General features: G+C 52.5%; 1 protein-coding gene and 1 pseudogene across 4 annotated transcripts; one reads left to right on the plus strand and one right to left on the minus strand.

Annotated features, from left to right (window-relative positions):
* Window positions 1-487: 487 nt before the first annotated feature.
* On the minus strand, window positions 488-20,774 carry RTF2 (replication termination factor 2). Of its 4 annotated transcripts, none has more exons than XM_054573580.1 (9): window positions 20,651-20,774; window positions 18,730-18,824; window positions 17,927-18,020; window positions 15,909-16,048; window positions 12,693-12,771; window positions 4,099-4,212; window positions 2,135-2,189; window positions 1,946-2,032; window positions 488-1,129 (listed from the first exon to the last, which is right to left on the minus strand). In XM_054573580.1, exons 1-9 carry the CDS (start codon window positions 20,717-20,719, stop codon window positions 954-956), a joined length of 909 nt encoding a protein of 302 aa, XP_054429555.1. In that variant the 5' UTR covers window positions 20,720-20,774; the 3' UTR covers window positions 488-953. The 4 variants fall into 4 exon arrangements, with proteins under 4 accessions (XP_054429555.1, XP_054429553.1, XP_054429554.1 ...); XM_054573578.1 differs by having other exon boundaries at window positions 488-1,132; XM_054573579.1 differs by having other exon boundaries at window positions 1,946-2,035.
* On the plus strand, window positions 4,672-6,790 carry LOC129070558 (beta-1,3-galactosyl-O-glycosyl-glycoprotein beta-1,6-N-acetylglucosaminyltransferase 7-like; annotated as a pseudogene).
* Window positions 20,775-24,245: the final 3,471 nt, after the last annotated feature.

Genomic DNA, 24,245 nt, shown 5'->3' on the forward strand with positions numbered 1-24,245 from the left:
TGTCAAAGCACCCTCGGGGCCAGAGGACAGGGCAGGAGCCCTTGGCCGTGCTCCTCTCCGGGGCCACCCCCGGACCCCCGGGGGCCTCAGACGCAGCCCACCGAGCCCACCCCTCCTCGGACCCCCTCCGGCAGCAGCTCCTCTTCCGGTGCCCAGCGGGAGCGCAGCCCTGGGGCTGCCGTGGGGAGCCAGCCAGGTGCCTCGCGGGGGCAGGCGCCTCCTGGAAGCGGTGGAGAGGCCTGGCCTCCGGGCTCTCAATCAGCAGTCTGGCGGGAAGTCCGAATAACGACCAGCGTCAGCACGCGTTGAGGGTAAAACACCTCAATTTTAGGTGCCATTCCCTTTTGTGTCTTCTGCTGATGAGAAAATTGGAATGGATGTGACATCATGGAGTTACTTCCGTCACTCAATTTTTCTTACAAAACACAGGTGGGAAGTAGAACAAAAATACAGACCGATGAGAGAGAAAAGGCAGACTTGCTTTATTTTTGTATCAAATTGTCATGTGCCACCTCAACCTTTTCTACCTGCAAAACGATAAACTGAGGGCCCCCTCCCCCTCCCCGCCAAGTATTCAACCCCGAGGCCCTCCTGCAAACAGGCCTGTGGCGGCAGGCGTGTCTCACGTTCAGCCTCGCGCGGCCTCTTCGGGAACTGCTGGCAGCAAAACCCTCCGGGCTGTCATCACAATGAGCCGAGCACACAGCCAGGGGCACCCAGAATCTTTGACCACGACAGGGCCTCGGCACCGAGCCGGCACGGGGCCCAGCGGGGTCACCCCGCCAGTCGCCCCACATGCCACAACCCATGCACCTCGGGGGCGAGAGTGGCCGCGCTGGCGCCAGGGTGAGGGGGACAACTTGATGGCACCGTGCAGAGACTCCGCCCGGCCGGCGCCCACAGCAGCTGCCTCCGCGAGCCCGGAGGGGCTGCGTCGGGGCGCGGCCCGGGCCTCAGAAGCAGTAGGATGTGTGGGTCACCCAGTGGGCCGACTCCTCCTTGGAGCGCTTGGCGGAGCTGTGGGTCGTGAAAATGGACTTGTAAGCTTCAGACTCCGCGCTGTCGGCGATGGACCTTTTTGTGGCAGCACCGGCAGGCTTCCCGGCTTTTCCAGAAGAGCTCCCGCTAGCTGCTGGGGAGTGAAGGCCGAACACTTTATGCCTGAGACTAAAGATCACCCCAAATAGCAGGTTCTCAACGGGGGAAAAGGCAGCCCGTCACTCCTGAGCGCGCTCGTGGGAGGAAGGCTGAGACCCGTCATCTCAGTCGCCGACCCCTCACAGCAGACGGAGCTGCGGCATTCAAGTCCATCGTTTAAAATCACACCGACCACTCAACTGCCCGCGTGAGCACGCGCTGGCCTGTGACAGGCGTGCCCGGGCGCCACCTCGCCGGGGGTGTGGCCAGCCTGTTCCAGGAGGGCGGCCACGTGAAGGCCCCTTGGCCGGTGGCTGCTGCGTGCAGGGGGGGACTGGAACCTGTAGCCCGTGGACAGTACCTCCAACACAAGGCCCCGCACTCTCTTACCCGTTTCTCTCTTTGTGAAATAAACACTGTTGTCCTGAGTTAACGGCAGTGAGTCTCAGGAGAAACGCACTGCATTCGGAGCCGCACGTGGGACGGCTCTCTGAGAGCTCAGCCAGAAGCCGGCGCGGGCACACAGGACCCTGGCCTCCACCCGCCCGTGGCTGTGGCGCGCCTGGGCCTGGCCCCGTGCCGCCCGTGAGCTCGGCCCCCGTGCAGACGCCACAGGACAACGGGACAGGCCCTGGCAAGCCCTGGCCTCCAGGAGCTGCAGCGGTTTGCCAGTCCCAGAGAGCTCAGCGCACTGCTGAGCCATGACTCCGGGCTCCAAGTTTCCCGAGTTCACGCCCACAAGGCTGACACAGCCAGCGGGCGCCCCGCCTTCCAGGAAGGCAGTGCCCTGTGGCTCTGTGGGACCCACCTGTGCTTCTGGGAGCCGGGCTGGCTTTCTTCTCCCGCGAGTCAAGGCTGGGTTCTTCCGACTTTCCTGCCTTAACTTTGGATGGCCCTGCTGGTCCAGGGAAAGCAGCAAAGTAAGCGGGGCGGGAAGGATGGGAAGCGTGCGCCCCACACACAGCCCTGCTGCCGTTTTGCTGAAGTGGTGTCTCACCTTCGCTGACATCCAGTTTTGGGACAGACTCTGCCGCCTTGGGTTTCTTCGCTTTCTGTAGGAAGAAAGGGGAGGCTGGAGGCATGCTGGCGTCGGCGGGCCGCCTGCCACCTGGCGGGTGCTCGCTCTGGGGATGAACCCCACGCACCACCAGTCCCAAGCCCGCGCCTCCGGGCGCGTCCCCGGTCACGCGCTTCACCCCACACAAGAATCTTTCTGTAGCGATCTGCTGAAGTCTTAGAGTCCAGAAATCACATCCTCAAACATTCCTCATGAAGAGGACAGACTTCAGTGATCACAGCCAACGTTAACGGCGACTGCAGTGCGCGAGAGAGCAGTGAAATGCACAGTAACACGGAGCACGTGCGGGCACAGACTGGCCCGCCGGGACACGCAGGGCCTGACCCTCGCCGGCCCCGCAGGGACTTAGGGCTGTCAAGGTGCTTTGATGTTTGTTTGTTTAACCAGAGGACTTGAGGCTTGCGCTGAAGGATACTTCGGCCCATTCTCCTCAACTCTCGTTAGATTTTCAGGCAGTGGGAGCCTGTCACTCTTAATAGTTACATTGGTCAGCAAAAGTGTAAAAAATGAACCACATAGAATTACGTGGTTGTGTTAGAAGTGCTTCAATCACAGAAAGGTAAATAGAACCTTGTTCACTAAATTTACTTTAAAAATGCCATTTTCATACGTAGCCAAAAGATGGCGCTGCAGGCATACAGCCTAGTTATTTCAGAAGGCCCCATCACTAGACAGCACAGGGAAAAAAGGCTTTCCCGGGCAACAGCCTTGACCTTATAACGCACACGTGCAGTGTGACTTGTAACACTTGTATAAGACACAGAAACCTCTGTTCATTTCTTGCATACAAGGCGCACGATCAAACCTGAGGATAATACCTCGTCCTGAAACAAACAAACAAACAAACAATCAAACGAGGCGCTCCGAGCCCTGAGTCCGTGGCTCCAGGAGCCCTGGGTCTCACCCCCCGCCGCTGGGGACCTGGCCGGCAACCCAGGCGTGTGCCTCAACCGGGAACCAAACCAGTGACTTCTCAGTTCCCAGGCCAGGGCTCAGTCCACTGAGCCACATCAGCCTGGGCAAAGTGATCTTTAACAAAAAAAAAAAAAAAAAAAAAAAAAATCGAGCACTTTGCCATTCGCAGAAGACCACAGCTATCCCCTGACACACTGAGGACCGAGGACACTCGCTGCTGGGCCCCGAGCCCCCCACAAGCCGACGGGCCGCTCCGAGCCCACTCGGGGCGGTGGATCATTAAACGACTCCACTGTTCACGGAAACGGGTTCCACGCCGAGGGCCGCAGGGCAAGGCCAGCCAGGCCCCACCCAGGAGAGGGTGGCCGCCCAGCTTCTCACGCCCCTGTTGGAGGGGCTGTGCCCTGGGGTGGCTGGGGACACAGGCTCTGGGCCTGCCTAGACCTCCGGGGACGCCTGGGACACTCCGAGCCGGGCAGCCCGGGCTCCCAGATGTGCGGGGGCGACGGCCTCAGCAACTTTCTCCTGATTTCCCGTGAGGAACGCTGAGTGTGTCCGGGCCCTCGGTCCGCGGGGCATCACCTCCAGGCCCCCCAGGCCTCCAGACCCGAGGGCGCTCAAGCCCTTCGCACAAGACAGCGCTGCCTGCAGAGCACTGGCGCGGAGGCCGCATCTTCCCAGCAACCGCAGCTTAAACTCTGCTTTTGGAAACTCCCTGGGGTGTTTCCGCCCTGCATCTCTCGCTCCACAGCTGGCTGAACCCACGGACGTGAAACGTGAAACCCGCGGACGCGGAGGGCGGACCGCGAGCCCCTCCGGCCCACTCGGCCCTGTCCTGCCTGGGGCCACGGGCGAGGTCTGCGTGGCCTCCTGACCACGCGGAGAGTGCCCAGCTCCAGCGCGGGGGAGCAGGCCGGCAGGGCCTGAAGACACGGGCAGGTGAGGGATGCACACAGGGCTCGGGTTACCTTTTCCAGCTTCGCCCTCAGCCTCCTCTCCTCCATCCGGCCCTTCAGCGCTTCCACATCCTCCTTGGTGCCGTTGAGCACGATGACGTCGTCCTCCTGGAAGGCAGCCCCGCACTGGAGGGAGCAAAAGAGAAAGAGGTGTCGCCAGGGAGTCCGCTGCCCTCAGCTCCTCCCGCCCAGCCTGGCACAGCCCCTCTGCAGCGCCGGGGACCCTGCTGCCGTCCTGCCCGCCACGGCCGCGCCGGCCTTGGGGCTGCCATCTCAGCGGGGGCCACTGGCTGTGGCTCTGCCTTCAAAGCCCATCCCTCTGGGTCAGCGCTTTGTCTCGGGCAGGTCCGCTATGTTCTCACATCCTGGGTCAGCGCCAGAGAGAGGCATGTGAACAGCAACGGGGACCCCACGCGGCACTCCCGCCCACCCCCTGACTCCTCTGGAGAAAAGGAGTTGCTGTCCGCGGTCACGAGGGGGCTGGCGGAGCAGGGCCCCAGGAGGGCCCCGCCGGGGGAGGCGGGCTTTCCCTCCTAACCCCTGCCCATTGTTCCTGTAGGAGCCTAAAGAGAAACACTTCACACCATGGGACAGGAAGGCTCCCGGAGCTCCCGACATGAGCCAGGGGCACGCCACCCAGCCCAGCTGCTCGTGGGCATGGCTGCCGGCGTCTCCCTTCTTCTTTACTTCAGGGACATAGCTCAAGGGGAACCGGGAGAGGAGCCCGCCTCCCTGGCAGTAGCAGAGCGTGGTTTTTATCCAGGTAAGTTCTGTTCAGCTTTATTTGAAGGCAAAGGGCAAGTCCCCTAAGTCGCAAAACTCTGTCCAAGCCCCCACGGGCTGGCCATGCGCGCTCGCTCCTGCGCACCGCGGGATGCTCCCAGGTTCCCCGGCGGCTGCGCGTCACACCCTGGCCCCCGTCTGCGGAGGAGGGCAGTTTCTTTGCGACCCAGGTCACGGCTCTTCACAAGAAGCCGGCCACATCCGTGCAGCTTCTCAGAGCTATTCACGCACCTCAGAATGTTTACTGTGTTCACACTGACGAAAAGGCCCCAACGAAGCATATCGGTCTGCCGTGCAAAGCCTGGTTAATTGTTTCGAAAATATTTTTGTTTCATCAAAGAGAGAAAAGAGAGAAAAGAGGGCTCATCCTGCCTTTGTAAGACTACAGGCAGAGCTGAACTGTATCGAAGGTCTAGACTATTCCAAATGTCAACGGAACTGCCATTAATCTTTGCGGGCAGGATTTCCTCACCAAAACCAACAAAGAAATCCTACACTACATCAGAAGTGAATAGAATGGTAAAGATATCACTCCGGGGGTCATCCAACAAGCAAACACGAAGTTCACGACAAGCCGAAGTCACCCCGAATCCACCCCTGAAGGAAATGTCTATGTATCTCCACGCACAGGGTTCAGAGAGGAGCCACCCCGTAACTTCACAGTTTATTTTGGAAGCGCATACCATGTACTGACAAGGAAGTCTGTCCAGTTTGCAGTGACTGGTACCCGTGCGAAAGACACGCCTCCGTGGCCCAAAGCCTCCAGCACCCAGGGCGCGGTTACTGGGCAACTCAGAGCCGCCTGGGAGGTAGGACCCACCCAGCAGCGCACGGCGTGCGCAGCGCGGGCGGCAGGAGGGACGTTCACTCCTGACTGAGGAGTCGTCCTATTTCAGCCATCTGATGTGGCATGGCCAGCTGCTCTTTATGTTGTGAGACCTTCCACTTGGGGAGCACAGGAGGGTCTTTGATTCCAGGTGTCTGAAGTTGGCTGAGTGAGCACCCCGTCCCCAAACCAACCTGGCTGCTTTGCTCCCTGTCCCAAAAGCAGCAGTTCACACTCACTAAGCCTCTGGAACATTCCAAGTGCCAGTTTTTGGAAAGCTCTTTGTGTCTTCATTCACATAATAAGCACCACTGAGTCCCCACGAGCACTGGGCATTGTGCTAGGGGCTCCCTAAGAATGAAAAACAGGGAAATTATTTCCTGTTGCAAATAGGATCCTTATGATCGGCTCTGAGGGGTGGAGGGCAGCTGAGCCCCCCAGGAGGCCCCGCTCCCTCTCTGTGGGCAGCGGACAGGCTCCCAGGGGAGCGCAGCCTCACACCGGAACAGCTAAGGTCGTCAGCGCAGACAGCAGCTGGCAGTGAATCCAGCAGAGATGGGTTGGGGCTATTTTATAATCTCTCCTAGCCCCTGAAAATACCATTTTCAAGTCACCTCAGAGGGCGCATGGAGAAAAGAGAGTCCAAAGAAACCCAACATTATCACGAAGACCATGTTGTAAACATGACGTCGGTTATCAGAGACACAGACAGGGATGAACAACCAAGTCGAGGTACGAAGACGGAGATACGGGGCCGTGGTCACCCCAACGCCACCGCCAGGGTGGCGCCGCCAGCAGCCCCCAAGAGCGGGCCTCCTCCTCGATGACAGCTGAGCACTGAGAGCGAGGCTGGCCTTTGCGGCCATGGTCTCCCCGTGACCCAGTGGAGAGGAGGCGGGGCTGGCCGCGCGGAAGACCCCGCCCGCAGGGACAGAGGGGGCTGGCCCACAGGCACGTGTCCTCCTCCTGCCCACAGATGCCCCGGGTGCCACGCCCAACGCTGGCTGGGAGGGCGGCATTCGGGCCACGGGCCATGACATGGAGGAGCGAGGAGGGAAGCGCTCATCATGGGTGTACAGGCAAAAACGGGGATAAAGCCAAAAAAGCCTTCGAATTTTAGCTGCCTCAGCCACAGAGGCCGGAGACTGGTGCTCACATGTAAAGTGATCTGGGGTTAGTGGTGGACCAATTGGCCTGGAGTCAAATTTAAAAACTTTTTTAAAGATTTTATTTATTGATTTTTAGACACGGGTCTGGTCCTCGGTTGGGGGCGTGTGAGAGGCAACCAAACTACGTTTCTCTGGCACATCAATGTCTCTCTCCCTTTCTTTTTCCCTCCCTTCCCCTTTCTAAAAATAAATAATAAGATCTGTAAAATAAAAAAAGTACACTGACACGGAACAGAGGCAGCTGGGCCTCCACGGCCGGCCCTCGCAGGCCGCCACGTCCGGGACAGCTGCGTGCGCGGGCCGGGAGACCTGCCGGGGCTCACGCGGTCGCCCCCCTTGTCGGCCAGCAAACTCGCGTCCTCGGCAGAGGCTCCTGTGGTGACGTGCTCGGAGCGGTGGCAGAGGCGGCAAGTCCTGCAGCAGGCGGAGGTCCCCGCGGAACCATGCCGGCGTTTCCCACGGCAGAGGCACCTCGGAGCGAGCGGGACTGCTGGGCTGGGGGTTCTGAGGGGCGTTTGCGCTCTTCCTGTGTCACTCTGTTTCCTTGACTTGACATCAGAGAATATTCAGCCAACGGAGAAAGATGGGGAAATGATTCTTTGATTCAGGTTAGCTCTTGACAGGACTCTGCCATTAATCAGAGGCCACTTTCATGGCGTTGGGAAAGCGGCCACGAGAGAAATACATTGCTGGGGCTGCGTCTTAAAGGCGCCGTGTGAATGGGGTCTTGAGATGATTTCTCGAGCTTCCCAGGGACAGAACCTTCTCGCTAGCACTTCCAGTCTCCTGTTCAGTTTTCCTCTTAGGTTTTCCGTCCCTTCCAAAGTTGAAAGCTGCCTGTGCTGGATAGTATGCAATTCCCTGAGACTTAACACTCACAAAGACCTCAAAGACAGCAGACAGCTACCATACCCGGAGAACAGAGCCGGGAAATCGAATACGCCAACCACTTTGGGAGATACACCCCTTCCCTAACTTACTTTCTCCCTTTTCCAATCCACCCCAACCCCCACGAAAAGAACTCAAAACAAACAAACAAAAACAAACAAAAACAACCCCACGCCGCAGTATGGGTGTAAATTTTTGTTTTACTTCTGACCTTGACACTCCCGCACAGCCCACCATCGCAAGGATCCAACAGAGGAAGCCAGACAGCTGCAAGTCAGACACCGCGGACCGCGCCCCGGCAGCCCAGACCCGCGCTTCTCCAAACTCACCGGGCCCTCCGAGCCCCCAAGTACCTTGTTAAACACGGATTCCGGTTCTGCAGGTCTGGGGAGGGCCTGGGAGCCTGCATTTCTCAGAAAGAGAAAACAAAGCCTCCCAGGCGGCACCAGTATTGCGGGACCCCGGCTCGTGCTTTGAGTAACAAGTACGCCCTTTCCTCGGCAGCCTGTAACTGCTCCAGTGCGCTTTTTATTACAAGGAAGGAAGGAGCGCAGTGGGGAATACAATCAATTTTTGGCTAGTGATCTGTTTACAGTGGAAACAAGACAACCTAACAACTACATCTCTTTGGACCCTGTTTGCTGACATCGAGCGTGCACACCCTGGGTTCCAGAACACAGACCCAGGCTACTTCAAAGCCGAGAGTCTCTTCTGGTGAACTGAAAAGCAAACGTAGGTGGAAGCACAGAGTGAAACGTAGGAAAAACGCACACCCTAAGTGTCACGGAGGCCCCTGACGTGGTTTCCCCAACTTCAGACGTGACCTAACAAGTAAAAACGCCCGGCTCAGACTTTGACGCCGTGGCTTTACCTCGCTGCGTTCGCCTTCTCCCAGTGCACTGCCGCTCCTAAAACGGCACCGCCGTTCTTCCTTCTGGCAGAGTGGGCAGCAACGGCTGGCCTTCACCGCCTCTTCCAGCCAGACTACACTTCCCGGGCTCCCCTACAGTTAGGTGCGGCCACATGACTGAGTTCTGGCCAATGGCACGTGAGGATGTGATGAGCAGCACACCCAGGCCTGGCCCGTTAAAACCCCCCCGAGTTAAAGGCTCCCTTCTGTGATCCCACCATTCGACCGCATGGAGAAGACTCCAAGAACCAGAGGAGGTCAGAGCTACAGGACAGTAGGAGCCTGAGCCCTCGCGTTTTCCGTGGAGGAAAGCGGGCCGACTGGAAGCTTCCACCGTGTGTGTACCCACTGTTTGGTGCCATAGTGCGCCAACCACGATGCAGACACTCAGTGTGAATAAACCTGAGAGAACTTAAATTCAAAGTATGAGTTTGAGTCCTGGTAACAGTATACGAATTTGTCACTTAATTTCTTCATTTTAAAAAGGTTATTATTTGGACTTTGGGTCTATAAAGACAGTGTCCAGGAACGTAATTTCTTCATTTTGCATATTAGAACCTACAGCCCAGGGGTGGCCTGTTGCCGACACGCGGCAGGCTCTCCACAGGGGCTTCGTGAGCCAATGAGCGAGCGACTCCGCTCTGTGCCAGTGCATGTCCCCTGCTCTGTGACTCTCTAAACAGCACTGTGTTTTTGGCTGCCCTGTCTCCCCTCCAAATGTTGACGTCCCAGCCGCCAGTACATCAGAATGGGACCTGGCTGCAGATGCCATTAGTTGAGATGCAGTCACTAGGGTGGTCCCTAATCTAGTATGACGGGTGTCCCTAGAGACAGGGGAAAGGCGAACATAGAAATGGATTCCACAGAAGAAGGGCCATGCGAGGAGACCCAGGGACCAGAAGGCCACCTGCAAGTCCGCAGAAAGGTCTGGACAGCTCCGTCCCTCACAGCCCTCGGACAGAGCCAGCCCTCCCGGTGATCCAGACGTCAGCATCCAGGACTGGGGGATGGGACCCTGTTGTTAAGCCACCCACCTGGGGGTGCCTTGTTATGGCTGCTCCGGCAAACTAGTATGTACTTGACCTAGCCAAGCCAAGGTGACGTTTATGTAGGTTACATGAGGGAAAAGTGCTTATTACCTTGCTCTTTTGGCAACAGATGTATTTTCAAGAAAACTTCCTCTAGTCCTGGCTGGAGGGGCTCAGTGGATTGAGTGCCAGCCTGCAAACCAAAGGGTTGTGGGTCCTATTCCCAGTCAGGGCACATGTCTGGGTTGCAGGCCAAGTCCCCAGTAGGGGGTGCACGAGAGGCAACCACACACTGATGTTTCTCTCCCTTTCTTTCTCACTCCCTGCCCCTCTCTCTAAAAATAAATAAATAAAATCTTAGAAAGGAAGAAAGAAAGAAAGGAAGAAAGAAAAAGAAAGAAAGAAAGAAAGAAAGAAAGAAAGAAAGAAAGAAAGAAAGAAAGAAAGAAAGAAAGAAAGCTCCGAGACCGGCCTGAACGGCGGCCGGCACCCGTCCTGCCTGCGGGAGGCCCCTCGGCGCACAGGGGAGCTGGCGCACCCGTCCTGCCTGCGGGAGGCCCCTCGGCGCACAGGGGAGCTGGCGCGCCCAGGCCTCCCCTGGCGCCGGCCTCCCCCTGCGCACCCCTGATGCAGTTGCTCCCCCTCTCCCCTGCTGCCTTCTCTTCCCTGGAAGCGCTCAACGTACAAACGTTCGGTTTGGCTGGGGCGCAGTAACATTTCGCAAGCAGCAGCACGATTTCAGAGTTCCCCGGTAACACTGTATTTTCATGAAATAGTTGACTTCCCTGTAGAGCTGTTATGCATGTTACGCAACGTGGTTACCAACGTTGATATGTGAGGTCGGCCCATGCAAAGGAACCCCGCCGGTAGTGTTAGCAGGAATAAATGAAATAAAAACAGCTTTGCTTCCATTAAAAAAAAAAAAAAGCAACACTGCCTGCTGATGTAAGAGATGGGCACCATGACGGGCAGGGGAGAAGCGTCTGGCTGCTTTAGAGCAGAGTCCCCGCACGGGCCGCCCATTAGGAATCACCCTGGGAACTCCTACATAAAAGGAGAGATCGGGGGGGGGGGGAGGGGTCTACACCCACCCTAACAATGCCGACTCAGGGTCCGAGACGGGGAATGGGAACTTAACAGATCGCTGGGGCGATTCTAAAGAGAAAGCCTGGTTTGGGAGTCACTGATGCAGGACATCTGGCTTCTGCAATAGTTTCAGCTGAATTTTCCACCTCTCCTGTTTACATTCTTTACAGTCAGTCCTGGTGCGTAAACGGCATGAATCAATCCCTGAATGCATTCTTTATACTATTTGTTTTGTAAAAGCTTAATGGACAGATTCCAAATTCTACGATGGCTTTATTCCTAATCACCCCAGACTGACTTCTTCTCTACCAATTATCTTTTGCTTGTCTTTGCGTCCCAAACAGAATCAGCCGGTGTGTTCTCCTCCACGCCTGGCTCCTTTTATAGAGGGATTGTTTTAAAACTGATGGACGCCTGGTACAGCTTAAAGCTGCGGCCTGCTGGCTTCCCACCGCTCTTGGAGTGAAACCCACAAGCCCCAGCGTGGCCACCGGGCCCTGAAAGAACTGACCCCTGCCTGACCCTCCAATCACATCTACTTCTCCACCAGACTTTCTGTTCCTTGAACCAGACAAGACCTCTGTCACGTCTGAGCTCTTGCTCAGACTGCCTGGCTGCCTCCCTCGCGCCCTTCGGGCCTTGGCTCCCACCTCCAGAGGCACCTTGGCCGACCACCACAAGGTGGCCCCTCTCCCTATAGGACAGCTCCCTCTGTTTCCGGTGCAGCACCTGCTGCCACCGATGCTATCTGCTCAGCCATCCGAACATCTCTGTCTCCAACTGGGCCGCAGGTCCCACGCAGGCAGAGCCACCCTCTTACCCACTGCACAGAGCCGAGGACAGGATGGGCCCCTCATCAGCTGTTCAGCGAGCGCTGATGGGCCAAAGAGTCAGTCCCACGAGGGCGGCACAGTGCAGGGGGTGTCTAACGAAGTCCGAGCAGGGTTAATAGGAGTGGGAATACAGTCCAGAGCCGTTGGCATCCGTGGCACTAAACTACATGCCAGGCTCTCCCTGGGCCAGCAGAACACCCGCGACACGAATGTTCCGGCACCGCAGCAGCACGTGGCTGCGAAGTCATCAGCACTCCCCCTGCGTGAGCTGAGCAGGTGCACCCCATCCTGGCGTCTGCTCACTCGTCAGGGCGCTCACTGAGGACTCGCGACGTGCCCTGCAAAAGCCAGCCCCAAACACCCACCGAAGGGACAGAGAATTTTCGGGGCAGTGGAAATGCTCCGCATGACACCATCATGATGGACGGCACATGTCATTACACGTCTGAACCCGCGGAACACACGGCGCCAAGAGTGAGCCCACAGGAAACCTTGGACTCTGGGCGATGATGACGTGCAGCGAGTGCACCGCTCTGGCGGGGGTGCTGAGGATGGGAAGGCTGTGCGGGGGGCGGGGCAGAGGGAACATGGGGAAAAATAAAGTCTCACCAAACATTAAAAAAGGAAAGGAACACCCTCATGGTCCCACGGGGAGACGGCCTCAGGGCCCCGGGCACACTCGGCTGCGGTCAGTGGGCGACAAGGAGCCGGGCGGGGAGGAGTGCGCGGGCAGGCTCCGCTGAGGAGGCCCTCGCTCTGCGACCGAGGCTCCCGGAGGCTCCCCTCCAGGCCGGCAGGGTGGGGCGGGGGCGAGGGAGCAACGGCCCGGGACAAGGAGCAGCTCTCGGGCAGCGGCCGAGCCTGGCCTGGGCCGGGGGGCAGGCGAGGACGCACCGCGAGGGCATCCTGGCCTGTCCTCCCAGCAGTGACGGCTGCGGCAGGGCAGCAAGCAGAGACGCAGCCGGCGGCACCGACGCTTCGGAAAGAGCTGAGGGCTGAAGCGACATACAGGGCGACGCGCTCCGAACCACCCGCTCTCCTCGGCCACGGACAGGGGACCCCGGGCAGGTGTCGGCAACTCACCGTGTGACAAACTTCTGCCTTTATCTCTTTCAAGGCGCGCTCCGAAAACACGCAACCACAGCACCGCAGGAAGCAAAACCTGGAGAGATAATCCAACGTGGAGAATGACTGAAATGATAACTAAAAAATTATTGCCCATGTTATCAATTAACATTTGTTCAGTTTACACAGAGGCCAAGAACCACACAGAAAAATGGTTACATTTTGTTACCTTTATATATATATATATTTATATATGTTTATATATAAATTAAAACCACAAACACAGGCCACAGTCCTATTCCCACTTCCTCGCAATAAAGCCTTTGGAATAAAGTCTCCTCTACAAATATTAATGGGCAACACATGTAATCGATGCTTAAACTCTACTGTTAAATAAATGCTTTTTAGCTCCGGGTGGTGTGGCTCAGTGGACTGACCGCCAGCCTGTGAACCAAAGGGTTGCTAGTTTGATTCCCAGGAAGGGCACATGCCTGGTTGTGGGCCAGGTCCCCAGTAGGGGGGTGCGCATGAGAGGCAACCACACATGGATGTTTCTCTCCCTCCCTTCTCCTCTACTGAAAAATAAAATCTTAAAAAAAAGAGAGAAATGATTTTCAAAACAATGACATAATTTCAATGACATAATTTCCCTGTCAGGCAATAATGAAAGTAGTTCAAGGAATATGGCTGACAAGTGTCTGAAGAAACAGTGCATTTGTTGGTGGGGTTGGGAGTACAACATGATACAACACTTTAGGAGGACAATTTGACAGCGTCAGGTAAAGCATCGCTTTCCAGAATTTCTCTAGGTGGTTACGAAGTTGTATAGTACAGAGAGCACCACCTGGGACAGAGAAAAAGAGGAAACCACTGACATGCTCCTGGGCAAGGGACGGCCGAGTAAACTCTGAACACTCATACAGCTGCTCAGAAGAATAAGGGAGCCCTGGCCGGTGTGGCTCAGATGGCTGGAGCATCGTCCTGTAAACTGGAAGGCTGTGGGTTCGATTCCTGGTCAGGGAACACACCTAGGTTGTGGGTTCAATCCCCGGTCAGAGTGCGTGCAAAAAGCAACTGAATGATGTTTCCCTCTCTATCTTCCTCCCTCCCTTTCCCACTCTCTAAAGTCAGTGAGTGTGTCCTCCAGTGAGGGAAAAAAAAAAAAAAAAAAAAGACTAAGGTAAATCTCTATATAAGGCCATGAAAACATTAGAGTTCAAATTAGAGAAGTAGGGAAGAAAGTTACAAAATATGCATAATGTGACTCCATGACCGTGGGAAGAACACATGCTTACACTTCTGCCCACTGCGTTTCGGGAAGCGTGGCGTGTCAGCAGGGTTTCAGGGACCATGGAACGCCAAGTGGCTAACACCGCCACCCCTGGAGGCCAGGACTGGGGGGTGGCGGCCAAAAGCACTTTCACATTTTACTTTACAAATGCCTCTAAAAATGGCACAACAGAAAGGTTCTCCAATTTCCTGGGAATTATAGCAGCTGCAGACGGCCCTAACAAAACCCAATTCCCAACACTGTACTAAATTCGTTAAATGATTAGGACAAAAAAACAAAAACAAAAACCAAACAAACAAAAAACCCACCAAACAAAAAAACCCCTATTTTACGGAAGCTTACTAATTATTAGTAATTTAGGAAATTAGTAGTTTTCCTTTGAACAAAGACTTGATGTAGTTATTATACTATTAACTCATTTCTATTACTCTATATATTTAAATCTTTATTATACAAACTTTACAAAATATACAAACAAATCAATTTTCTACTGCAAAGTCCCCATTAGTAGGAGGGCAGAGCCAAAACCCAAGTAACTGGGAAGAGGAAAAGAGGAAGAGCGAAGGAGAGGACAAGGCTGGAGGGAGCCACGGTCGGAGCAAGCGGCCCCAGGTGACCGCTGCTCAGGACCCGGGAGTCAAGGCTGTTCCTGCCAAGTTCCTCTTTTAGGGTGAACCACGATTTTCTTAAATAGAAGCACGGAACTAGACACAAAAGGCCACACACTGTCTGCTTCTATTTACATGAAATACCCAGAGTATGTAAAGCCATTGCAACAGACAGCAGGTTAACGGTTGCTGGGGCGGACGGGTTGGGAGGGTTAGGTGTGAGTCTGGTTCCCAAATATTTTCTGCTTGACTCGGACGGTGAACTCTGGCTTTTAATGTTCCTATTGTCTGGTTCTATTTAGGTAGAATTGATGGCTGGGAACTGTGTTTATTTAAGGCGTACGGCTTGCTAACCTGACACACGCCCACACTGTTAAATGACCAGCACGATCAAGCTGAACGACATATCCGTCACCTGACGGGTACCACTAAGTGGCGAAGTCTGAGAGAGAGGCCTGGCCGACTGAAATTCAGACTGCGCGGAGAAGAATGAAATCTTTCGGCTCCCCTGTCAAGAGCGCAGCGGGCCTTCCCTCTGCCACGGTTCGCCACATGCAGCACGCGGGCGTCCGTTACACGAATGTCTGCCCACGTGCCAGAGAGCTCCAGGCGAAACGTGGTCTCCAGCTCAGTGAAAGTTTTCACTGACTTGAGATGCTTTCCCCCCTCCTTTCCTGAAAAGAGTAAAAATGACCACCTTTCAACATGTAATGGGTGAGACGGAAGATTCCGCCTAGACTGCCAGCTATTAAAGAGATTTCTAAATTGTGCGAAAAGACTTCAGAGCGTTGGCTTAAGAGACATCCTATACAAAGACACCCACTAACCCATTCAACATTCATACTTTTTAAGGGAGAAATATATACAGGTCACTTACAGTTTCTATATAAATCTCAGCCTTAAAGTTTCTGATATTCTAGCCAGAGGACTTCTAGCTACACATTCGAATCAGGTTATCATCAGCTGGGCCTTCGGCTGACCGACCAACCTCGCGTTCTGTACCACTACTCCCACTGCATGGTTGTAGCAATGACAAGGACAGGGGATGTTTGACAGGCAACGTTCGCCCTTTGTCTTCCTCCCGGAGCAGGAGATCAGGTAACCCAACCCAGTTCGTAAGCATCACGGGAGGAACTTGTACTGTCCCGCTTTGCCTCAGGCTCCCCTGCTCTCAAGGACAGGGGGCCACAGACGGTAAAGGTGAGCGGGCCTGGTCCCCACCGTGCCAGCGGCCGGCAGTGCACACGCCCCCGGCGGGGGACGCCCTAAGGAAGCCCACGTGCCCGCCAGGCCCGGCACAGGCCCTGGCGGCCGGAGCTGCTGGAGCTGACCCACCTGTGCCGGCCGTTCATCTCCAAGCCCACGACCGGGCAGAGGAAGCGGGCCCGTTGCAGGTCGTCGTGCTTGTCGCCCTTGGTGTTCCCTCGGTCGCCGCCCCAGGCGGGGTTGTCGGAGAGCCGCAGTTCCGTCACATTCTGTGAGAAGCGATCGACAGCTTAGGAATTCACATGATAAGCGGGCCACCCTTAGCCTTAACAGCCACCCAAATCACGAGAGAAGCTGTCATGCCAGCGCCCTCCCACTCAAACCTCTCCTTGCCAGCTACTTCCTCCAGCCATCCATTAACATGGATAGACAATTAAACCATATATGGGAACAGAAAACATGATTTTTAAAATTCACCAACTGGCCAATAAGTTAGTTAATTTCTCACAAATATTCTGCTATTTGAAAAAAAGTAACTTTTGACATGAAAAATCAGCCCACGGAAAGAAAGCTTTCTGATGATTTTATCCGGAAAGGCACCGACCATTCCGTCCCTGCTCACGAACCCGCACCGAGGCTGCTCCGCGCGGCTACTCGCCCACGTTTATCTCGTCCTTGCAGAGACGGTGCAGCCTGAGGCCCGGGTCTAGGGAGCCGAGGGCAGAACGTCAGCCTGAGGCCCCCGTCACATCCCAGGATCCGGCCCTCCAGTTTCAGGCCATCCCACTTGGCGGGGGGGGGGGGGGGCTGGCCTCACGCCAGCATGGAGGCATTCTTCACATTTAACCGCGCCCCTTTCATTTCAACACTCTGGAGACAAACACATTTTTTAAAAATAAAAAATAAAAACAAACAAAGAAACCAGCCTGAGGGGCAGCTGATGCCTCAGAAGGAAAGCGCCACACACCCCGCCTGGCTTGCTCATTGTAACACGGCTGGGATGTGCCTCAGGTTCTCTGCTCGGAGTCTTGGTGGACGATTAACTGACACGAATGAAAATCCTGCGTGTTTGCATTGCTTTGTGTGAATTCTTCTGTCTTTACAGTTCAGACTCTTGGAAGAGGTTTTTTGGGGGCATTCAAATGAAAAGCTCAGGGGGCATAAGGGTACTAAAAGGTAATGAAAAAATACAATAAAGATAAAAAATATTAAAAAAATAAAATGCAAAGTTCAACTACATACATTAAATACGGTGGTTTAAGTATGGAATTGTAGAAATAAATGTCAGTGATAATCACATTTTTGAGCTAAGATAATTCTGTTATCATGGGTTTTTTTTTTTAGGAGTGAATTCTCTTCCCAAGGCAGAAGATGGCAAAATCAGCACGGTTATTTCTACAGTGCCATGATGAGCTACATTTCAAACTCACTAATTTGCCTGAAATGAACATATCCAGTATTCTGTAATCACTCCAAGAATTCAAACAAAACACCTAATATAATCATAGAACATTTAAAAAGAAAGAGCAGGAAAAAAAGAAAAAACCCGAAGCCTTAGACTAGGAGTAGGGCCCTGGTCCGCGTGTGAGCCTGACGCGGCCACGTGCCCCCCGGGGCGGATGCACAGTGCGGGGGAGGGGGCGCCTCGCGAGCTCAGTGGCTCTCAAGGCCTTCACTGCTGTTGACTGTTCTCTCACCGACCAAATCTGAAAACGTTGTCTTCTCAGCAAACTTCTTTTACCAAAAAACTTGTTTTTCCAATCAGAACGTCTAGTCAGCAGGCAATAACCACCTGATTGAACCGTGGTCTATCTGTAAAATTCTCTAATTCTGTAAAAGTGTCTTCCAAATCAAAAATTCAGGTAGCTAAGTTTTAACTACAAAAATAAGGTGTCCCAATACATAGACAGCAAAACGTTCGAAGCGCCTTCCCGAGTGTCAGGTCGTGAGAGGGTGCTAATGCCGAAAGCACAGGCGTGAGGCCTTCTGGCCTGGGCGTCAGGTGGCCCCCAGAATCACACCTTCGTCAGCTGGCCGGGTGGGGCCGCCACCGCAAGCATCGGAGGTCCGTCTAGAATGCACACGAGTTCCAGAAGATAGCCCTACCCGCTGAGACCCTCGGGGCCCTTTGGGATCGCCTGGCTCACCTTGATGCTCTTAATGTGAGATGCGGCCTTCCCGAGAGGCTTTCCAGAAGACTTGTCCAGCAGAAACTCAATGACGGCATCTTTGTTGTAAAGTCTGCAACGGTGAGATTAGTCAAAACATCCTGGCGGCAATTAACCGTCACACAGAGGATGGAAGCTAAACTGAGGATAACCCAAAGTCCTTTTACATTTGATAACAGAAATGCTCAGCCTTACCAAAAAAGGAAACTTAATCCTCTCTCAACTATTTCCAGGGCATACAAAGAAAGAAACTAGTTTAAAACGAAGGGTTGCAAACTGGCAGTCTGAGGGCTGGCTGTGACCTTAACATTTTAAAAACTGGGAAATTTAATATAAAAGTACACACTGTAAACTTTTCCTGAATAAAAAAATAAAATCCGAAGTTACAGACTCACGGGGCCCACACTGTTGAACGGCCACAACGGGCTAGAACCGAGTGGCAGCTGCGCCTTTAGACAGGACATGAACTCTCCGGTTTCCCTCGGCCCCCACCTTTCCCTGCTGGCCCCACAGGGCTCCTGCCTGCACTCATGTCGATAACTCTACTCCTACCCACCCCTGAGTTTTCAACCCATTAAATAAACCACCCTGAACGGGTAGTGTGTGAGTATGCTCACAGGGAACAATAACCTGGACTTCACAAATTTGCTAGCAATAATTCACATTTGATGAATCAAGAACTGCATTTACACATTAAAATTATTTTCAAAGTCATTTAATAAAAACTCATTTCAAAAAAAAACACAACAAAAAACCAACTCATTTCAATTAAGGAACCATACCTGCCAAGTTCACAGGCAACTATTGGTCGCCTTAGTATTTCTTGACTTAGAGCACAGTAGTTCCATTGGGCCACCAATTCAGCATCTTTGTCAACCTAAGAAAAGAAAAAAAACTTTTAAATTAATTTTCACCTCTGAATATGGTCCACAGTTCTACATAGAAAGGCTTATTCCATAATATCACCCTGATGATTTTTGTTTTTTCCAAAGATACTGACACAAGATGCTGGGATTTAAAAAGTCAAAGCAATCAATACTATGTCAGATAAAGTCCCCTCTAGACATGACACCTACGCTGAACCAGTTTACATCAAGTTATTAAGTTGCTTATGCAACCTACATATGAATATTCATATTTGCATCTTAACAGTAAGTTTGGAAAGCCATACAGAGAAAGTTCACAGTGCTTTCCTATGGTTAACTTATAACAACAGGAAAGGCTCCAAAGTCTTAGCAGAATTTAAGGACTAAGAACTGAGAAGACAGGCATTATTATTTAAAAGTTCAGCACAAGGACTACTTAATTCTTTATAAAATCACCAATTTAACAGAAGCGTTTTTTGCAAAACGTTCACGATGGGCATCTCAAACCCTTATCCGCAGAATGAAAATCCAGATGTTAAGATGCTCCATAACCCTCAATGATCATTTTACCTGTACGATATTCCATGCCCCACTCTTTCCCCTCCTAAGATGCCAAACCTGAATAATATAACAAGATGGCACATTTGGGAGGAAAAAAAGGAAAAAGAAAAAAGTTCCTTTAGATTTGATTTTTGCAGCAGGAACTGCTTAAGCGCCTGCTGTGTTCCAGGCGCTGTGCTAAGCAGTTCCTGCAACTTCACCTTCTGGCCTCATTAACACCCTAGACCCAATGTCTCCGCCTTAAGTTGTTGCGGAAAGTGAAGCGCTAAGAGGTTGCCCTCCAAGTAGGTGAAGGAGCTAGAACACGAGCAGGCTGGCTCCAGAGGCCATGCTATGAATCGCTACTTTCTATTATTTCAAACCAAACCAAGCCACGCCCACTGCAATTGCTATTCGACCCACTTCCCGGACCCAGAGCCACACTTCGGCAATTCAAATAGCCTTTATCAAAATTCACACTGCAGCGGAGCACGGAGCGACCTGCCACCAGTGAAACACTGTCTGAGGTGCTTTACGGGCCTTCTAGTAAAAAGCAATTACTAGTTCTATCTTTGAAAGCCTGAGTTATTGAACGGTAATCTACGTTTCATTACCTACGGGTTCCGGGGTCTTGGTGATGTTACTGACTCAATTTCTCTGCCAGGAGCATGGAAAGTATATATGATTTGATAAATTACCTGTGAGAATTAGGAATTACTCATTCATTCATTAATTCGTTATACTGTACTTAGTGTGCTAGGAACTGTAGAGGGAGGAGAAGGCACAGGTTCCACCCCCAGGAGCTGGCTGTCCGGAGACCGTCACGCATCGACCACGAACGCAGTGTACAAGGGGGTTATACAGTTTTAAGAAACGGACCTGATCTCATGGGGCTAAGGAAACGTTTTGCGAAGGTTTCCCTCAGGAAGTGATGTTAGTGTATAGAAAGCCTGATAAAGAGCAGCCATTTGGATCACTGTTACTATGGCAGATAAGCTTCAAACCCTGGCGCTGTCACCAGCGTTGCAACTTTCTCCCTTTCTTTCACCTTCAATTTCCGTGTCTGCACAGTGAGGATAGTGACAGTATGTACCGACGTGAGAACTGCAGGAGACATCCCATATTAAGGTTACTTCCGGGTGAATTTCAATAGCAAGCACACAATAGAGGCCTGTTACTGATACTGTTGTTTAGTGTGAGCTCTCCAAGCTGGAAGCCCTCTGGCTCCACCCCCCACCTCTCCTCGCTCCCAGGGGCCCCCACCACTCTCAGTCCCCACTGGGCCCAAGTCGCAGACCTTCTCAACCTTCTTGGGCCCCTTCACCAGTTCGTGCCTCTTGGGGATTGTTCCTCCGTCGCAACCCATCGCAAGGCGGGTGTCAGAAACACCTACAATCCGCCGCAGAATCAACTTCCGGGGTCTCTGGCGACGGCCGCAGCCACTTCCGGCTCACCTTTGTGACGCAACACGCTAATCTCGACGCAGGGGGCGGGGTCGTTGCCTAGTCTCGGTTGCCAAGAAGTGCGTCGCTAGGCGCCCGGCGCGGCCCCGCGGCGTCAGCTGCCCAAATGCTGGTCTTCTCGTGCTAAGTAGGGAGTCGGGTGCCCGCACTGCCCCGGCCAAGGCGCGAGCCTTCCTCTTTCCGGTGGGCGCTGGATTTCTGCTGCATAATCATAATCGCCCGCCCACGCTCCGGAGGAGGGGATACACCCAGGAGCACCCGCGGCTCGCGGCCCGGCCCACGCCAGCCTGCCTGCATCGGGCACGTCCCTAGACTGTGAGCGTCTTCCGCGAAGGACCGCTTTTATTAAAGCAATTAGTGATGCTTGTAAATGGAATCTATTATTCAGTTAACATTTTTCTGTTTAGGAAAAGGACTCATTTGTGTTGACCGCTAACTGTGACCTAAGCACTCAACAGCAAATCCTGGGACAGGATGTTATAGGTGATTCTCGGGGAGTAACGTCCTTCATCTAAGGCCTGAAACTTTCTGATACCCTCATGTAAATTGTATGTATATGACGTTTTACATACAGTTTGGACACGTATGTTTTTCATTCACAGCCTCCTGAAGTCTGAAAAAAATTGTATTTTATTTATGTCTTTCAATCCTCACCTGAGGATATGTTTATGGATTTTAGAGGGAGGGAAAGAGACAGAGAGAGAAACATTGGTGTGAATCCTCAGTTGGTATACCTGGACTGAAGTGGCAACATTTTGGTGTACTGGACGATGCTCCAAGCAACTGAGCCACCCGGCCAGGGCCAAATATTTTTATTTATTAAAAAGCAGGTATAGTTAAGAGAGATATAAACTTAAGAAAGGTACACTGATGTTTAAATGCCCTTTCCAAGAGACAGGCTGCATTATGTCAATACGGAGAACTCAAATCCCTTGCAGAACCCCGGCTAACATCCACTGTTGTCTGCTCTCAAGCTCTGGGCCATTCCAGTATTTGGTCCATCAATTATTATAAGTATTAGGAGAAAGCCTACCCACAGCAGGAAAGTGAAACTTTAGGGTTGGTTGTTACCCTATTGACCACAGTGAAATATAAAAAAGCTGAAAATATCCCCCACATGGGAACAGAAAGTATGCGGATATGAAATGTCAAGGGCTATAAAATTGGGTTTTCTGTTATTGCAGCTAATGGGAATTAAAAGGAAATAAACCCTTTAATCGGCTTGTCATTTTCTTGTGGCTTATTTTTATGCCAATTACAAGAATTGTAAAGTCCAAATAAAAGTTTGTTTTATTCCCTGTTGTATCCTCAGTGCCTACAAGAGTCTTTGGCAGACTCAATAGTCATCTGCCCCATAAACCAAAACAAAGTACAGACTCTCTCAATGAGGAGCGACACGCTGTTTTGAAAGACCCTGGGACTGATGAGTACTATTAAAATCCCATTTAAGGTGAGGGAACAGAAGGGCAGAAAGATTGATGACTCATTCAAGGTCACACAGGCAGTAAATGAGAGCTGGCAATGGGTTCCAAGATTCTCTGTGTCCCCTAACAGGACAGAAAATCAGATACATTAGGTCATAAACCCAAAGCTCTTTAGACAGACTCTCAAACCACTGCTCATTTTTGGGCAACTAACTCTGCCCCTTGTTGAGTTCATTTGGGGAAGAAAAAATTTTAAAAGCTGCTTTTTCTATGACTGTACCCTGGGCAATTTGGAAGTGTTCTTTCCTCTGCCCCCACAACAACCTTATGAGGTGGGGCTATAATGCCTTCTTTATTCCAAGTGACAAAACTGAGACTGAAATGCACAAGGTGTCTTGGGGCCAGGGGCACACAGAAGTGAATAGAAGGGTCGCAGATGAAGGGCTTTCTCCACTGAGTCCCATCTAACTGCAATGCCGCGTTCCTTGACCTCTCTCCCAGAAACTGCCGATGACACAGATCGGTGCTGCCTGTCTGGGCGTTGAAGCTCAGCAGCTCAATGATTTTCTCTTCCTCCTCGGTTTCCTCTTTTGGAATATTGTCTCTAGGCTACTCCATGCTACTGACTGTACTCAGCTAACACGTTTGTGGGGTTTATTATCATCCTCAATAGCAACTAATTTGTGTGGAGAGCTGGTTGCCAGTCAGGCGCTGTGTTTTGTGTGTTCCTTGATTGGTGCCATCTTGTTTCCCAGCCACACTGGGAAGCGGGCGCTGTTACCTGCTGCTTCTCTCTGTTGCCTTTGTTGAATGAACTAATAATGGCCATTCCTTCACCAAGGGTCTTTGGTGACAGCGTTGCCCCAGTCAAGCTGTGGATTTGAAGGGCAGGAAGAGGAAAGAAACCATGGAGGAGAAAACCATCACCCTTGAGCAAAACCAGTGTTTCTTAATATTTTGGGGGTCATGGGACCTGTTGGAGACTTTGATGAAATTTCCGACTTATTCCCAGGAAAAGATCCATTAGTACATAGGAAACTTGGCTATAGTTTATACATGTACGTATCTCATTCACAGGCGCCGGAGGCCCAGGCTAAGAACCAGTGCTCAGAACGCTTCCACAGCCCGTTACAATAGTTTCCCAGCTATTTCAGTTTTCTAACCTGCGGCCGGTTTTATTTCCTGTTAGCTCTGCCCACGTGCGCTTCCACAGATGCCATTTAAAACTCGGTCTGGAAAAAACCTGACATGCAGAATAGCTCATTTTAAGAGTTAGCATGAAAAAAGACCCACCACAGCAACTATGGGTTAGGATTCTTTAAGAATTTCACAACTACCATTGAAGGTTACTCTTTGGATGTCCCAGTGGGGAGAAAAATAAAATGAAGTGGAAAATGGAGGTGATTACTGAGATAGTTCAAGACAAAATTACTTTCTTACTTTGCAATTTTAGAGAAGTATTAAAAATATGCCAGGAATGGGCAGGGCTCGCACAACCCGGCCCTGGCCACCGCCCCCCCCGCCCCGCCAGCTCACATTGGCCACTTTTCTCTCCCTGACTTGCTCCCACCATGTTGAGGGTCCTCCTTTTCCTCACTCTCTCCGCTCCTGGGCCCTCGCCTTGCTGTTCCCTCTCCAGAAACACTCTTCCCTAGATGCAAAAAAGGAGGGGAAAAAAAAAAAAGCAATAGCAAATGCTTACACAATTAGGGAACCTCTGCAAACAGGCAGCTTTTGGAGACCTGGGGAGGACATACATTTTAAAAAGATGATTTATAAAAAACAAAGTTACCACCAAACCCAAAACAGGACTCCCCAGTGCTTGTCGCACTGGAAGATCTTTGAACGAGGCTCCTCACCACTTCCATCCTCCCGATGAAACTTAATTGAGGTCAAGTTGCTGCCATGACCACCACCAACGCCCACCATTTCCTCTTCCCACCCTGAGAGGAAATGGTACAGAATTCTGGGCTGTAAGGAAAAACAGTCAGCTAAATGCTAATGA

Source organism: Pteronotus mesoamericanus, unplaced genomic scaffold, assembly GCF_021234165.1.
Source record: "Pteronotus mesoamericanus isolate MK-2021 breed Mesoamerican mustached bat unplaced genomic scaffold, CSHL_Meso_final contig_25, whole genome shotgun sequence".
Classification (NCBI taxonomy): domain Eukaryota; kingdom Metazoa; phylum Chordata; class Mammalia; order Chiroptera; family Mormoopidae; genus Pteronotus; species Pteronotus mesoamericanus.

Coding starts and splice junctions, on each gene's coding strand:
- RTF2 (XM_054573576.1), bottom strand. CDS start 20,719: ATGGGTTGCGACGGAGGAACAATCCCCAAGAGGCACGAACTGGTGAAG. Junction 16,049..17,926: donor CTCACATTAAGAGCATCAAG/GTGAGCCAGGCG, acceptor CGCTTCTCACAG/AATGTGACGGAACTGCGGCT. Junction 4,213..12,692: donor AGGCAGAAGTTTGTCACACG/GTGAGTTGCCGA, acceptor TGCTCCCTCCAG/TGCGGGGCTGCCTTCCAGGA.